The 16822-nt window shown below is 40.7% G+C and overlaps 2 protein-coding genes across 7 annotated transcripts; both read left to right on the top strand.

Annotated features, from left to right (window-relative positions):
- The first annotated feature begins 519 nt into the window (after window positions 1-519).
- Window positions 520-6755, top strand: LOC125532209. 6 transcript variants are annotated; one of them, XM_048696354.1, is made up of 7 exons: window positions 520-939; window positions 1117-1262; window positions 2225-2276; window positions 2932-5366; window positions 5442-5744; window positions 5818-5926; window positions 5995-6755. In XM_048696354.1, exons 4-7 carry the CDS (start codon window positions 3841-3843, stop codon window positions 6340-6342), a joined length of 2286 nt encoding a protein of 761 aa, XP_048552311.1. In that variant the 5' UTR covers window positions 520-939; window positions 1117-1262; window positions 2225-2276; window positions 2932-3840; the 3' UTR covers window positions 6343-6755. The 6 variants fall into 6 exon arrangements, with proteins under 6 accessions (XP_048552311.1, XP_048552312.1, XP_048552308.1 ...); XM_048696355.1 differs by having other exon boundaries at window positions 1117-4654; window positions 5054-5366; XM_048696351.1 differs by having other exon boundaries at window positions 1356-5366.
- A 2171-nt stretch (window positions 6756-8926) lies between these two features.
- LOC125532208 lies at window positions 8927-15998 on the top strand. The gene is made up of 13 exons (XM_048696349.1): window positions 8927-9330; window positions 12039-12202; window positions 12285-12528; window positions 12620-12838; window positions 12923-13015; window positions 13109-13210; window positions 13304-13876; window positions 13950-14021; window positions 14279-14359; window positions 15015-15077; window positions 15219-15464; window positions 15549-15594; window positions 15694-15998. Exons 7-13 carry the CDS (start codon window positions 13871-13873, stop codon window positions 15699-15701), a joined length of 522 nt encoding a protein of 173 aa, XP_048552306.1. The 5' UTR covers window positions 8927-9330; window positions 12039-12202; window positions 12285-12528; window positions 12620-12838; window positions 12923-13015; window positions 13109-13210; window positions 13304-13870; the 3' UTR covers window positions 15702-15998.
- The last annotated feature ends 824 nt before the right edge of the window (window positions 15999-16822 follow it).

Raw genomic sequence — 16822 nt, forward strand, 5'->3', positions numbered from 1 at the left:
AAATTATTCTCGTGAGCTCATACTTTTTGTTTTTTACAGCAAGATCAAATAACAATCACCCAAGAAGGTCCTAAAGGCTTTACTTGGCACGAACACTAATTAAAACATAAACCACATCTAAACAGAGGCTAGATGAATTATTTATTATTAAACAGGAACAAAAATAAAATTGGGTTGCCTCCCAACAAGCGCTATCGTTTAACGCCCCTAGCACTACAACAAAACATGTCAGTAGGCACGTTTTTTCTAAGACGCTTTTATATTCGTCCCTATACTGAAAGCATCTAGTATGTAGGTACGCTTTTTGAGATGATGTAAATACCGTCACAAATCTTAATTTTAGGGTATATATCATTTATTATTTTTTACATGTGTAAATAAGTACAGACGATTTTTGAGACGTTTTAGGATACATGAAAGAGTTTAACAAATAAATAATAAAACCAAAGTATTTTTTACAGAAAAAGGAAATTACGGGGCCCATCTATTCAGTAAAACGAGCCCACGTATCGAACTCAGCGCGCGCTCTCCTTCACCTTATCCGCCACCACGTCCTGAGCCGCCCATCTATGCCGCCGCCGACGACGGGTTGGCTCCTCCTCCACCCATGCGCCCCCTCCCAATCTCCATAGCCTCCAACGACCAACCCCATCTCCTGCCTCCTGCAACTAGTCCTGCCAGTGCGCCGCGTCCGCCGCCGGTGAATGCCCTCAGCAAGGACTGCCCCTAGCCCCTCTGCCCCGGCGCTCCTCGGTCGTCCCCGGCCCTTTGCCTGGTCGCTAGGGACGTGCTGCTCCACGCCTCCTCCTGCTGGGAGCCGCCGCCTGCCGTGCCGGCTCTGGCGCTTTGCTCCGGCCAATCCCGGGCTGCTCGCCTGCTCGGCCGGACTTTGCCGCCCAGGACTTGCTGTCAACAAATAGCAAGCAGGCTGGGACAGGGGTATTTTCTGAGAAAGCTCTCTCTTCTGTTCTTCCTATCAGTGTATGATGAAAATGAAATTAAATTTGAACTCAAAAATTGTGTATCAGCATATATGCAGGGGACTGTGTATATGTATAACATATTGTTGATTTGGAAGGGAATGCATTTTAATATCAATTTCATTTCATTTTGTAGAAAAAGAAGAGGAAGATATATTTCATTGCAAGTTTCAACACCCAGTGTTTCAGTTGGACTGAATCAACTCCACAAATTGGAACAACCATAGATTGGACCACCGCCTTTGGCTTCAAACAACCCGCCTTCAATCTCAACTCGAGAAAGTACCTCTTTTGTATCCCATACTCTTTTTTTGAAGTTTTTGGTATGTTTTTATCTATTTTGTTGTATCATTAAGAATTGAGTTTAAATTCTAGAGAGACATACAATTTGTCCAAAAGTATCAAGCATTGGATGTAAAGTGGACAACCTATTCGGTACTGAAACCATATATGTAGCATGTATGAAGCTGAATCATGCTTACAACACTGAAGAGCACAGTAACTTCCATAATGCAAGTAAGTAGCTGCAATCTTCCAGGATTTTTTATAAATAAATCAGCAACATGCCACTCACCTAAGTTGACTTTTCAGCATATCCTACCATGCGCCAATGAGGCAAGTGGTAGTGTATCCTAAAAATCCCCTTTTCCTGAAGGTGTAAACACATGCAGCAACTGATCGTGTGCATTGGAATGCACTGTTTGATAATTACTCTCTTAGGCCCTGCTTGCTAACTTTGTAAAAATATGCGACCGGCTACCCTTCAACAACTGCAAGTCACTTGGGGACTATTTGGTTTCCAGCCAAATGTTGCCAGACCTATGGTTAGGCACACATAATTTCTGAGGTGAGTGAGTGTTCAGTTGGCTGACACAGTTGTGGCTTGCGACTTTACTAGTCACATGATTAAGGAGTATATTTTAGCCACACTTTTGTGGCAAGCCACACTCTGTCCCAAGGGGTAACAATTACTACTTTTGGCTTAGTTGTGGCAAAGTAAGCTTTTAACCAAACTAGGGTGTTCAATTGGTCTTAAATTTCAATACAGTATTGTAGATCATCACATATGTTCTCTGTTTCTTGTTCAATGATGTCTTATTTGACTCGTTAATCAGTCCAACTTAATATCCTTTTTCCTGTTATCCTTAGAACAAATAGATATGACGTGTATGCAGTGCAGCCCACTAATTATTTAGATTGCATTGCAAACACCCTTTTATACATGCTTTTCATTTTTCATTCAGGTGGCTGCACATATCCTCCAGGTTTCTGTAATTGGGACGGAGTGTATTTCCAGTATGGTGATAACTGTATATATAATAATACTGACTGTGATCATTGGCCTTTTTTTACCTTCTGTCGTAGCTTGATTTTTGTATATGGTGCTTACCTGAGATGCACAAGATCATCAATAACATGATGATATAAAGCAGGGAAATTAACACAGTTGTTTTTTAAAGCACCCTATTATATGGTTTTTATGCTCAGTTTGGATACTTAGATAGTCCAACAATCTTAGTAGTTTTGCAGAAGGAAAGAAGTCCCTACAGCGATTAGAAAGAGTGAATATTTCTAGATAATTGAAGGCCCTGCATATATAATATCAATCATGTGTCCTGTTTTATATTTTTGTTTGTTCATGTGGTGTGTGTTTCCTTTCGATGTAGCCAGAGTTGGGATTATGGGGAGAAAGATGGCAGCATATGTGCAATTGTATTGAACTGAGTGGCGTCTTTGCATACTAGTTAAACCTACAATGGCACATATCTTTTGATGTTTTTCAATTCAAGGTTGATGAAATATTTTAGGATCCAATCATTGAATTAAAATATCTATGTATTCCATGGTTTTCTTGCAAAAAGATTTAAATCAGCTCTCATCTCTTAAATAACACATGTAAAGTTATACACTGACATATTTTTTTTTGTTTCATTACTTCGGCATATCAAAGGGCAATGGATCGAGGTTGGATGAGTCAACCAAGAGCTAGTGCTGCTTACAAAGATGGTGTCGAGCAATTTCTGTCTTTTGCATTCCATGATGTTCCGGCTGGTGATAGAATTCGCTGTCCTTGTGTAAATTGCCGAAATAAAGCTATGCAGAGTTATGATGGAGTGAAAACTCACTTGAGATGTGATGGTATTCTTCAAGGTTACACTAAGTGGGTTTGCCATGGAGAGGATTACAGTGAACCATCATTTGCATTTGCTCATGTATCAGATAACAGTGGCAATCTATCTATTCCTGGCATCCCAAGGAATGTTGTTGGAGAAGGCAACCATGGAAGGATGGATGACATGCCAGGACTCTTAAGTGCTGTCTTTGCTATGGCTAACAGTTGTGAATCTTTATCAAGCACATCTGATGGTGAATTAGATGGCGTTGAATTTGAGAATATGGTACCTAATTCAGTTGAGGATGAGAATGCAGATACTCAAACAAGGAAGAAACCTAATACATATGCAAGCTTCTTAGAGGATGCAAACACGGAGTTATACCCTGGATGTAAAGCATTTTCTAAGTTGTCATTTCTCATCACCTTGTATCACATGAAATGCTTACATGGATGGTCACAAGAATCATTTGCAACGCTACTTGGTGTTTTGTCTGATGCACTTCCACAGGCACAACTACCAAAGAAGTACTATGAGGTACAAAAAATCATCCGTGGCTTAGGCCTTGACTACGAGAAAATTCATGCATGCCCCAATGATTGCATGCTTTTCCAAGGTGAACGAGCTGATCAAGAGTCTTGCCATGTGTGTCCAAGCAGAAGAAGAAACCAGCCAAGGTGTTGCGTTACTTTCCTTTGATACTGAGTATTCAAAGGATCTTTGCAACAAGAAAAACATCAGATGACATGCGTTGGCACGATGAGGGTCGTACTAAAGATGGAAAGATACGGGATCCAGCTGATGGCGAGTGTTGGAAAGATCTTGATGCTAGATACCCCGGTTTTGCTGCTGATCCTCGTAATCCGCGCCTTGGCATTTCGAGTGATGGATTTAACCCTTTTAGGAGTATGAGTTCAAAACATAGTACTTGGCCAGTGATGCTTATCCCGTACAACCTACCGCCTTGGATTTGCATGAAAGAAACATCTCTAATTTTATCGATGATCATTCCTGGACCAGCTTCCCCTGGGAATGACATTGATATATATTTGCAGCCACTGATTGATGAGCTCTTACAGTTATGGGATGGTGTAGACACATTCGACGCTTCCTCGCAGGAGATATTTCCACTCAAGGCTGCACTGTTATGGACTTTAAATGATTTTCCAGCATTAGCTTACCTGTACGGTTGGAGCACAAGTGGTAAATATGGGTTTCCATCATGTGGTCCTTGTACAATATCATTTCGCCTGAATAAGAGTATGAAACTTTGTTATATGGGTCACCGTCGCTGGTTACCACAGGGTCATGTATTTCGAAACCGAAGAAGGCAGGAATTTGATGGCACTAAAGTGACAGAATTGGCACCGACAACTATGAGTGGTAGTTCAGCTTTGAAAAGGTTGCAAGGCAGAGTGTTTGTGTTAGGCAAAAAAGGCAATGTAGCAAAGAAAGCAAAGGGCGGAAAGAAGGTCAAAAACAGTGAAAAAGAAAATGAAATGAATCAAGAGCCGAAGCGTAAAAGGAAGGCAGGCAACAAGAAGTCAATTAAGAACCAAGGTAAGCCTGAGAAGAAGCCTGAGGATTGGTTAAAAAAATCAATATTTTTCAACTTGCCATATTGGGAACTTAACAAGTTAAGGCACAATCTTGATGTAATGCACATAGAAAAGAATGTGTTTGATAATTTAATTGGAACGTTGTTGGATATTGATTCTAAAACAAAGGATGGCCTTAATGCACGGCTTGATTTGGCAGAAATTGGTGAAAATGGAATTCGACATAATCTTCATCCTGTTGTAGATGATAATGGAAAAATAGTATTGCCTGATGCACCATTTACTATGTCTAGAAAACAGCAAGAAATACTTTGTTCAGTGATGCACAATATTAGGACCTCCGATGGATATGCATCAAATTTTTCTAGGCATGTCAACATGAAAGATTGTACAATCTCAGGTCTCAAAAGTCATGATTGTCATGTTATTCTGGAAGATATTCTTCCTCTAGCACTTCGATCCTGTTACCCACACAAAGAGGTCATGGAAATAGTTATCGGGCTGTCTAATTTCTTCAAGAAACTATGCTCGAAAGTGTTAGATGTCTCTGAGCTTGACGAACTTCAAGAGAGTATTGTGATGACACTTTGCAATATGGAGAGAATTTTTCTTCCATCATTCTTTACTATCATGGTGCATCTAATGGTGCACTTGGTTGAAGAAGTTAAACTTGGTGGTCCAGTGCACTATCGGTGGATGTACCCCCTAGAGAGGTATGGCACTTTAACTTCGATTTTATTTAATCTTCAATAGTTTTGAGAAGTAACATCTTGCTTAATTAAATTTAGATCATTTGTTCGGCTGAAAGCACTTGTGCGCAATAGAGCATTTCCTGAAGGTTCAATTGCTGAAGGGTATCTTGCCCAAGAATGCTTGACCTTTTGTTCAAGATTTCTAGAAGGAACTACACGTTTTACAAGACCATCAAGAAACCCCAATCCTTCAGACAAGATAAAAGATTTGTACATGTTCCATAGTGCTGGTGAGCCAATTGGAAAGGCTGTCCCAGTTGGGCAGTTTAATAGCCGGCTTCTTATTCAAGCGCACCGATATGTCTTGCGACATTGTGATGAGCTTGCAGATTTCCGCAAGTATGTATCACTTCTATCTTTAATTAATTTGTTTAGAGTTTGCCAAGAAGTTCATATAATTTAATTGTTACAGTGAATTTGTGGCCGAAGAGAATAGCAAACGATGTGACTCAGCTAATTTGACAGAAGCTGATACCACTAAGTTAATTAATGAACACTTTGCTGACTGGTTGGAACAAAAGGTACATTTTACCGTATTCATGTACTCTGAATTATATAGGCACCTGAATTTAACTAATTGAACATACAGGTTTTACAAAGCGATGGATCAACTATTACAGAAAAGGTAAGAGCTTTGGCTGCAAAACCCAACAGATATGGGGTGCGCTACAGTGGCTATGTCATCAACGGCTTTAGGTTCCACACGATGAGTCATGAGTCAGTGCATGTCACACAAAATAGTGGTGTAGTGAACATTGCAGAAAATGGTGTTAGATATTATGGCAGATTAAGTGACATCTTTGAATTGTCATACAATGATTACAAGGTGGTGTTCTTTAATTGTGATTGGTATGATGTCTACCACAAAGTTGGCATTCAAACGGATGAGTTTGGGTTCACTCTTGTGAACAAGTCTCGGAAAATACACAGGAGATGAGCTAGAGGATGATCCTTTTGTATTTTCCTCCCAAGTGCAGCAGGTTTTCTACGTTCAAGACCCAAAAGCTGAACTATGGAATGTAGTAGTGGAAGTCAGGCCTCGTGATCTTTTTGACATGGGTGTTGACGAATCATCGGATGAAACAGATTAGAGCATTGTGCTTTTGGTTCAGGCTGAAGTATGGTGGAAGCTCTTTGCTGGTGTGGTTCTTTGCATGCAACTACAATTTTAGTTATGGTTTTGGTAGCGGTTTACAAGCACAAAGTCAGAATGCTTTATTATAGTTTGTGGTTGTATTTTTTTTCGTACTAATTCAGGGCACAGCCCAAGTGTACTTGGTTGTGAATTTTAAGTTGATTCTGTAGAATTTCTGTTCCGGAAATTAAGTATCACATTTGGTTTATTGATTATTCCCACATGTTGCAGTTATCTCGTATTGTTATATTACATGGCCGAGAAATGTTGAATATACAATTGTGAATTCTTCTTTTTAAGATCATGCCTTAGACACTCGTCTTTTTCAATGTAAGAAACTAGGTTTTATCAGACTGATGTTCTTTTGTCTGGCCATTGTAAAATGTGTTGCCACAATGTCACAAGTGCATTTTTCTAAGGCTGTTGACTATCAGAACTTGGAAGTGGCAAACTGGCAATGCAGTTAGATAGAAACATTCTGCGATATCCATGGACCGAGTCATTTTTATCGGATTGCAGGTTTCTTTTACCTTGCTGGGATCCAAATGGTGGGTCCAACATTACCAAATTTGGCAGCATTTTGCTACCATTTCAGTACCAACTGCCAAATTTAGAACCGAAAATAAAGTGTCCAGAGTTTGATGAAATTTTGACACAAGGACAACCATATAATGGCTACTATTCTATCAAATTTTCATCAAATTTAGAGTCACTGTTTGAGAAAATCATCCATTCTTCATTTTCAGCCAAAATTTGGCCTAAAACTTGAACCGAAAAACAAAGTGTTCAGAAAATAATGAAATTTTTACACAACGACAACCATATGATTATTATTGTGGGAAATTTTCAATGGTTTTGGCTGAACAGAATAAAAAATAAAATTGAAAAACCAATTCATCGCCTATTGGCAAAAATTTTGAAACCAAATAAGTATCCATATGGATTATGAAATTTTGACACAAGGACAACCATGCTCCGCCTCCTGCTGCGGCGCCTGGCGGCTGTCTCAGCGGTCGTAACAAAGCGGTCGAGCGGCCACGCAGCAGCAAGGTCCAAATCGTTGGGGACCCATCCTGGAGGCACGTCGCTCTTGACGAACGCAAAGCGGGGAGCAGCATTGCGCTAGCCGTACCGCTCCTGTTGCCTCGCCGCGCGCTCCTCCTCAAATACGATGGCACTTGAACCCGACGCACCGCCGTAACCACCTCCTCCGGGGTAGTGGAGGATGCACCACGCTCCTTCATGATCACGGGTGGAAGCTCCTCCTTTATCGGGCGGCGATTGCGGCGTGGCGGCGATGAGGGTCTGTCAATGCGGGCTCATCCTTCATGTGGCAGAGGCATTGGGGGGATGTTGACTCCCGTTTCACGCGGACGCACGCATCGGGGACGGTGGCTCCTCCTTCACGTGGGGCCTCCATGAGAAGATGGGTCCGCTCCTGCCAGACAAGGGACTTCCACCGCCTCTGCCTACCATCATGTAGAACGAGAACTTCACATCGCCGCTGGGCTCGGGGATGGTGACAGGGAGGAGGAGGGGACGGTGGTCAGGGAGGGGGAGTGCGACTCTATGTATCACTTGCGCACGGCTTAAATAGCCACGACCAGGCCAGGCGAAGTGGCAGTCAACCTACTACAATGTGGCGCAGCGGACAGAGTTGGTTTCTCAGTACGCAGCATCCGCATTGAAGCGGCTACGCCCGAGTGGTCATGTCCGTCAGTGCCGCCCTCTCATTCGGTCAAATCACATGCATCAATGCGAGCCGATGCATGCTCTGGGCCGACATGAATGCGGTGCGGCAAGCGGCGTGGGCGTTCGTGGAAAGCGCATGAGGCAGGTGGGATTTTTGGGTCGGCCAGGGTAGTCAGAAGCGGACGTGGCAGCGGTCCGGACGCCGCAAACCCCCCCCCCCCCCCCACCCCCCCTCTGTTCGGCTGTGTCGGGGGGAGTGCACACTTTGTTTGCGGTTTTTGGGAAGAAGTGTGTCCAAACCGCCGAGCGGACCCATACAACACCGTGTTGGACGCCAAAAAACATCCGCACCATGCAGTCTAGACGTATGCGGACGGTTTGAGGGTCGGCATTGAAGATGCCCTTAGATGCAAAAATCCATTATACATTATAATACAATGGAATTATACTTTTTCTAGGAGAAAACATTTCACAATGTATGCTAATAACAGTAAAAATAGAGCACGTGACCTGGCCCATTTTTTGGTTGTTTGTGTACAACAGAAATAAATAGGCTTTTTTCGCTGATTTCATTTGGAGGAAATCATTTTCCCCTCAATTTTTTTGGAGAAAATCATTTTGGCATTTGGGGCAACTATTTCCATTTGCCGCCAGGAAATAACGCGCCAGCGCTCTTATTTTTGGAAAAAAATATGCCCGTCAATCACTCCGCCACGCCGCCCTCTCTCCACTTCTCCTCGCCCACGCCGCCATCTCTCCAATTCTCCTCTTCTTCCACCTCCTAATCCATCCCAATCCATCTAATGGGATCCCTCCAATCCGTTCGCTGATGTGCATCGCCTCAATCACATGAACGGGGATCGATTGGCTTGGTGGGCGGACTGACGGGGACTCGGCGGGCGGGTGGTCGGGCGATTGGAGGCCGTGGAGGTCGGGACAGAGACCGGCTGGTGTGTGCGTTGGGGCCAACGACGGCGATTGGGCGGGAAGGTCGCAGGAATCGTCTGCTGCAACGAGCAAGTTCCTCTCCAGCCTATAGGTGGATTAAGCAGAGCAAGCACGAGTACAGCCATCCTGCCTAGGGTAGCTGCGCCTCAGGTTCGTATTGGTCCTCACCATTGTGACGTGCTCTCTCAAGTCTTGGTGCAGAAATTACTGAGATTCATTGATCTTTAGATTGATTTCTTGTGGCTTAATCGGTGTGAAGGTTTGCTGTCGGTTGTGCAACCTGCAGGAGCTCTGCTCCATGGTAGGAACAGAGTAACTAGTAACACCCATTAAGCCACATCACGCATAGGTACTAGTAGCACAAATATCCAAAAACTATGTTGGCAGAACCATTTGGGAAGAGTCCCATCCCAATTGTTTTTTTGTAAACTGTTTGGGTGAGAAATTGTTTTTGTAGTTCTGTAGTCTGTACTAGTGAAACCACTTAACTGCTGATTGTTCTTTCAGATTGTTCATGTGCTGCTTTGCATTAACTTAACTTTTAGGCAGAATTAGATCTCACACTAGTAGAAAAGGGGGCTTTGGTCCAGGCCGGGTAAGCCCATTAGTTCCGGTTCAGTCCAGAACCGGGACCAATGGGTACATTTATCCTGGTTCGTGCGGCTAAGGTATTAGTCCCGGTTCACCTAGGCCCTTTAGTCCCGGTTCGTGCCACGAACTGGGACTAAAGGGTGCGATGCCCATTGGTCGCGGTTGGTGGTACCAACCAGTACTAAAGGTTAGACCTTTAATCCCGGTTGGTGCCACCAACCGGGACTAATAGGCTTTGAGGCATTAGTATCGGTTTATGGCACGAACCGGTATTAAAGGTCCCATTTTCAAACTCCCCCTCCCCCCCCTTGGACCGCCTTTTCAGTTTTAGAAAAACAAAAGAAAATAATGGAAATGTCAAAAAAATAAAATAAAATAAGTTTTCCATGTGATATGTGGTCTAGTTGTTGGGAAAATTTACAAATATGAATTTTGACTTTATTTACAAAATCTCTCTGGAATTTGTAAAATGGGCATAACTTTTGCATACGAACACGGATTAAAAAGTTTTTTATATGAAAAATCATCTACTCGAAAAGTTACATCCGATGGAGACTGCCTACGACCTGTTTGCAAATTTGTAGAATCCTCAAATTCCAAAAGGAAAAAAAGTTATGCTCAAATTTCAGATTTTTTTAAAATTTTCATTAAATCTGGTCAAACTATGGTCAAACTACTTATTCAAGAAGTATTAGTGTTACTAAATAATTATTCAAGAATATTAGTGTTATTAAATAATTATTTCAGTTTTTTTGAATTTTGGTCAAATCTGGTCAAACTATGGTCAAATTATGGTCAAACAATGGTCAAACTACTTATTCAAGAAATATTAGTGTTACTAAAAAATTATTGTTTTTTAGAACAATAGTTTCAAACTCAAATAATGAAATGTGTGACTTCATGCTTAACCTAAACTCCTGAGGGTTAATAGGATTGACATCTTACTATTGTCAGGAAAACAACGAGTGCAGACTTGGAAACGAGGGAGAATAGAACCCGGAAGTTAAGTGTGCTCAGGCTGGGGGAGTGGGAGGATGGGTGACCGTCCGGAAAGTTAGATGATTTGGAATGATGAGGGGTGATTAGAGATTAAATTGAGCAGTGATGAGGGGTGATTAGAGATTAGAAGTTAAAATATTTCAGAAATTTGAAAATAAAAAAAACTAAAAAAAAATTCAAAAATATTTTCAAAAAAAAAATCAGAAAATTTCCTTTAGTACCGGTTGGTGTTACCAACCGGGACTAAAGGTGGACCGGCCACGTCGAGGGCCTTTAGTCCCGGTTCTAGTTTGAACCGGGACTAAAGGCCCTTATAAACTGGGACTACAGGCCCTTTTTCTACTAGTGTCATTGCATGCTTGATATTGGTGAAGTATCTAGTGGAAATAGGTACTCAGTGAAAATCTGAAAATTCCTACGCGGACCCTCAGATCTGTAATGAACGCCACCGATTAAAGGTGGGATCCTTAACCATCCACTTAAGCGCAATTAGCAGATAACCCTCTATTCTCTAAGTGATTAGACAAAATCATCATGGAATTCCCCAACTCCGACCTAAGTCTTCCCCGTCCCATGGCCTGCTGCCACAGGGAACCCCGAGGCTTCCTGCAGCGACGAGGCCCGAGGCGAGGCGGCCAGAACCTCTGTTATCTGAAGAATTCTACCTCAATTATCTAGTTGTCTGAAGAAACGTTCAGCACAACCTCTGTTCTCTGAAGAATTGTACAAATGCTGAAGCTTTTGCACTGAGATTTATTGTTCTGTTACTGCTACAGCTATTCAACTCCCCTGTAGTTTTTGATGCTGATGAATATACTGGAAAACCTGAAGCATCTCGCTGCAGATTCTGTCATGGCCTCAAGAGACATCAATGTACTGTGTAGCCGCTTTCCTAACTGCATCTTCCATCTCGCTGGTACAGGAAGTAACATAGTGCACTGATTTAGCTCTGCTAACTTGGTCATCGGGGCTTTGTAATGTTTTGCTAAGGCTTGACCCTTTGTTTATTTCTAATCTTGCTTGTGAAGATTGTATACTGAGCTCATGTTTTGCAAACTGAAAATCTGAAGCATCGCGTTGTAGATTGTGTCATGAGCTCAAGAGACATGAAGGTGATGTGTAGCCATTTGCCTAACTGAATGTTCCAGCTCTCTGTAACAGTGTACGAGTTAGCTACGCTAGCTGTAGACTTAAGGCATTTTCTCTCTGTACATGCCATGCCGCACTGAACTTTTGGTTGAGGTCTGTAGTGTTTGTTAATTTGGCAGATTAACGATGGCGAGGATACCAAGACGACTTCGGGACTTGAACCTTACAATGCATGATGCAGAACATGTGCAGCTTGCTGAAGAAAATCTGCAAGGTCCTCCAGAGATTGATAATATAGTACCAGGAAGATCTCATGAACCCACTAGCCAAATCAAGATAATTTGTAAGTTTCCATGACTAATCTTCTTCGGAATGAGGTTTTTATTATACTGGTTTCTGACGTGTTGGGATATTCATGCTTGCAGGGTCAAATGGAGAGACGCGGCAGATTGTAGGGGAATTTCGGCTGAAGAATTTATCCCAGGTACATGGAGGAAAGATAATTGTGGAGACTAACGAAAAAGGTGTCCGAATGAAAGGTCTGGTTCCATTCTTAGTAGCTCTCTTAGCGACGTTGCAGAGAACTCCACATTTGCACCACTGAACATTCCAAGATGGGACAATGAATTATTTGTCCAGAGAAAGAACAACATGATCAAGGATGTAGAGGTACATCATCACATACATCATTTTTTGATGTATCATCACATACATCTTTATTGTCATTTCACATGAAACAATTAAATTTACTTTGTTGAAGGAGAAATTTGTCTATCCATCTGAGACAAAGCAGCTTACACGAGACTGGGTCCTAATGACTGTTTGCAAAAGATGGAGAGCCTACAAATCTCGCTTGAAGAAAAAATATTTCAAACGAAAAGAGAGGTCTCTCCAGGAAATTATTAGTGATGTTCCAATAGGTGTTAATAAGCATCAATGGGAGACTCTAGTTGGAATGTGGTGCAAGGATTCACACATGGTTATTATCGCATCCTTTCATGCTCAAACTGAACTCCAAAATTAGTTTGCTAACATTACGTGTCTGCATCTAATTTGTTTGCAGAAGTTATGCGAGAAAAATACAGAGTGTGCGAAGCAACAGAAGAATCCACACACAACCGGGAGAAAAAGCCATGCCAGGCTACAAAAAGAGATGGTGACAACGATACTTTTCATAGTCTTTATTACATGACAAATCAATTATCTTGAAAAATAACTATTAGTGGACCTAACATACTTTGCTGGATAGGAAATCAAAAGGAAAGCACCAATCCACAAGATTGACCTATGGGATAAAGCTCATAAGAAAAAAGATGACAATTACACAAGCGACAATGTGAAGACAATAATGGTACATTCTACTTATTTTGTCTACAGTCCAACATACAATCTATTCCATAGTATAGTAAAGAATTAATAATTATTCCTATTCAATTGGATGCAGCTAATGAGGAGTTAAAAAAAAGGAAAATTGATCATAATGGTAGCCTTTCCATTGACGATTATACTGAAGCCTTTAAAGGTGCACTTAATAAAAGGGCAAAACTTCGAGGTTACTATGATGAAAAGTATTGGAGCGGAGTAAATGTTTCTCAGGGGATAACTTTTGTTGGGAAATCTGATCAAGAAAATCTTCAGTTTGAAGTACACATGGTGAAAGATAATGTAGAAAATGTCAAAGATGATGTAGAGGACATCAAAGGTGATGTAAAGGAAGTCAAAGGTGATGTAGGGGATGTCAGAGGTCAGATGGCTATGATTGCTGCATTCCTTGCCAAAAAGTTTCCTGGAGAGATTTGCAGAAATGAAGTGGATTCTCCTACAGAAAATTATCAAGTTACCATATCAAAAGCAGTTATATTTGTGCAAAGATGAAATTAATGAACACTGATATAGTATTACCATAATTTTATTGCAGGTCACTCCACATGACAGAGATAACAATCTCCAATCTAAATCTTATAATGTTCTTGAACAATCAAATAATGATGTGCAGGAGCCACAAACTACCATGCAGGTAATGTAATGGGGTTTTTATGTACTATTTAATGCAGATCCATTCTAATGTCTTAGAACTATTGCTTTAATAGGAGTTGCAGCAAACCAAATCAAAAGAGGGTTGTGGCAATGCGCATTTACCACACGAACATGTGATCACTAAGGTGTGTTAACTAACTTGTACTCAATTATCAATTATCTCCTGCCAGTAATTTTGGGATTGGTTGAACCCTTTTAGTAGTTAAATATTGGAAAGCAATCTTATCATTAAGTTAAAACTTTGTGAAATATTGACCTTTTGGTTTGCACTGTAACCTGTTTGGGTTCGTATATACCTTCCTAGTAATCTTAACCTACGTGCAAGAACTTATCTAGATTTTTATCAATGATGATGATGACATCTTTTCCTATTAAATTGCAGAATGTCCATACTGAAAATAATCTTGTAGTGCAGCAAGGTGGCCCTGAACCAAGTTTACGACTTCACCAAGTCACTAACCAGGTAAACATATGCTACATATCTAAATGACAATGATTGTACAAGAGGTTGTCTAATTTTGTATGTAAGTGCAAGTTAAATGACATTATTATGAAACACCAATCCCATTTTGACAAGGTCGTTTCAAAAAATGTCGTGCCACCGCTAGCAGATCATAAGTCAGATTCAACCAAGTATTAAAAAATTGTATTGCATACAACAGCAACATGATTTGGCCCGATGGGACCAAAAGTTAGTCACACACATATCATTGCTGCTCCAAGAGATCTCGTATTCAAAGAAACTAATTAATCAATTTTGAATTTATACATGAGTACTAATAAAACACCAAACTTGCATACATGGTCTTTTTGGTGGAAACCTTGCATAGATGTTGAGGAACACCCTGGCCCTTGAATATTAGGTCAATTCTGTTTTTAGTGTATAAATTTACATGACTTGAACTTCATTTGTTTGCTTGCTGCATTCTTGCAAAGTTTTCACAATAAATAATTTTGTAATAAGACTTTAATCTAATTTGAAAGCAAAGTGCGCAACCGAAAGTGCGTGTGGAATAAGGCTCCTTACTAACTTCATGTAATATAACTCTTCAAAACTATCATTCTTGATTATAGTTGACCATGTGTCTCGTTTCACGCGTATTCCTATTTAATTGCAGAATGATCATGCTCAAAATAGCAATGCAACCAAGCCAGATGGTCATCACCAAGTCACAAAGCAGGTACATATAGGCTAGATATCCAGATGACAATGATTATATAATGGATAGTTGGTCCAATTATTTGTGAAATTGTTCTTATTTGTGTAAAATGAAATCTTCTCAGGTTCATCAATAACAAATGTTTCATTTCTTGAAAAATAGGATAAAGTTGAAGTCGTGTTGTATTCGATGAACTTGAGAAACAAAGACAAACTTGTGGCCAAAGGAACTTTAGAGAGTAAAGAGAAAACATATGTGGTTGGAGGAAACATGCTTGGAGTGCAATACGTTGCAGTTCGTGTTCGCGGCTGTACATATCTAGGAGATGAGAAACTAGTTAGACCATATGAAAAATTCCAAACAGTAAGGGATGCTATGGGTTCTGTTATTGCTTGGCCTCGCTCACATGTAAGTATGTTCCCATTCAAGCAATGTGTATGCTCCAATCTGCACATGTGTGATATGTTATTTATCAGGAATCTTCCTTTTTAGGTAAAAATAGTTAAGCCAACCCCTCCAGCACAACCACAGAGCATTGGTATGATACATTTCTTACAATTTCATCAAAGAATCTCTCTTATCTTGCACTTCTCTATAAACATGTGTTCATGTAAATGTTGTTCTTTCTCCCTTTCAGGACGGTGAGGATTTGAAAAGTGAGTGCATTAAAGGAGCTAGGAGTGGCTGGGGAGCACTTGAAAAGGGAGTGCACTGGAGGAGTCGGGAGTAGTTGATGAATCTATCTTTAAATCAACAAATATTCTAGATTATGTATAGAATTTAGCTTCATAGACAAAAATAGTTCCAGTCTATAGGATCTTTTCTTATTTATTTGCATCATCGCATGTTTCATATGAATGTTACATATTATTCAGCTGTGAACTCCAAGTACTTTCAGTGGATACATTGTTCCTGCTAATTAATGCATTGGATGTTGTTACTGATCGAGGTTGTCTTCGTATCACAATATTATTTGACCAATCTGCATGTGCAACCATGACATTAAGAATAATTGTATTTGAAACGATGAAACAAATTCAAAATTAATCAAATAATATTTTTTTGCGGGTAGTCAAATAATACTTGAAGTAAAATATTCCATTTGTATAAATATCCTTATGTGTCTATGACTAGAGACGTAATATGAGCATGCCTAACATAACGTCTCTACATGTACACACGATTTTTGAGCATGCCTAACACAACGTCTCTAAATGTAGACACGATTTTGAACGTCCCTAGAAAGCGTCTCATGCCATGTAAGACGCGCTTGCCTAGCGTGTCTATCTGTTTGAGACGGTCCGTGGGGAGGCGCTCCAAGGACGCTTTGCTTAAACGGCTTTATAGTTGGCTAGAGATGAAATAAGACGTCACTAGGTATGAAATTGGATGTGTCTACTAACTGTTTTTGTTGTAGTGCATGTATGGTTATGTGCAACGATTGATGCAAAGGTTGGGGATATCCCCTTTTCCCTTTCATTTTGCTATCAAATTAGTTAAATTGTATGCCTGAGATTTTATTTTTATTTTTGTTTCATAAGGTATCTCGTATGTTTCCGTTGTGGTTTCCGTGAAACGAATAAGCTAGCTAGCTATCTAGGTGTGTCATGTGCGGTGCAACTCATCAAGCAATGGATCAATGATCAATCAACGGTATGGCCCCAGCGAGCTGTTTGTATCAGATGTTTGCTTTATAATATAAAGTGGGGGGAAACCCTTTATCCTCAATCAATGGTATGGATTCTACCTACGTGTGTGTATGCGCG

This window comes from Triticum urartu, unplaced genomic scaffold (genome assembly GCF_003073215.2).
Source record: "Triticum urartu cultivar G1812 unplaced genomic scaffold, Tu2.1 TuUngrouped_contig_9377, whole genome shotgun sequence".
In the NCBI taxonomy this organism is placed as follows: Eukaryota; Viridiplantae; Streptophyta; class Magnoliopsida; order Poales; family Poaceae; genus Triticum; species Triticum urartu.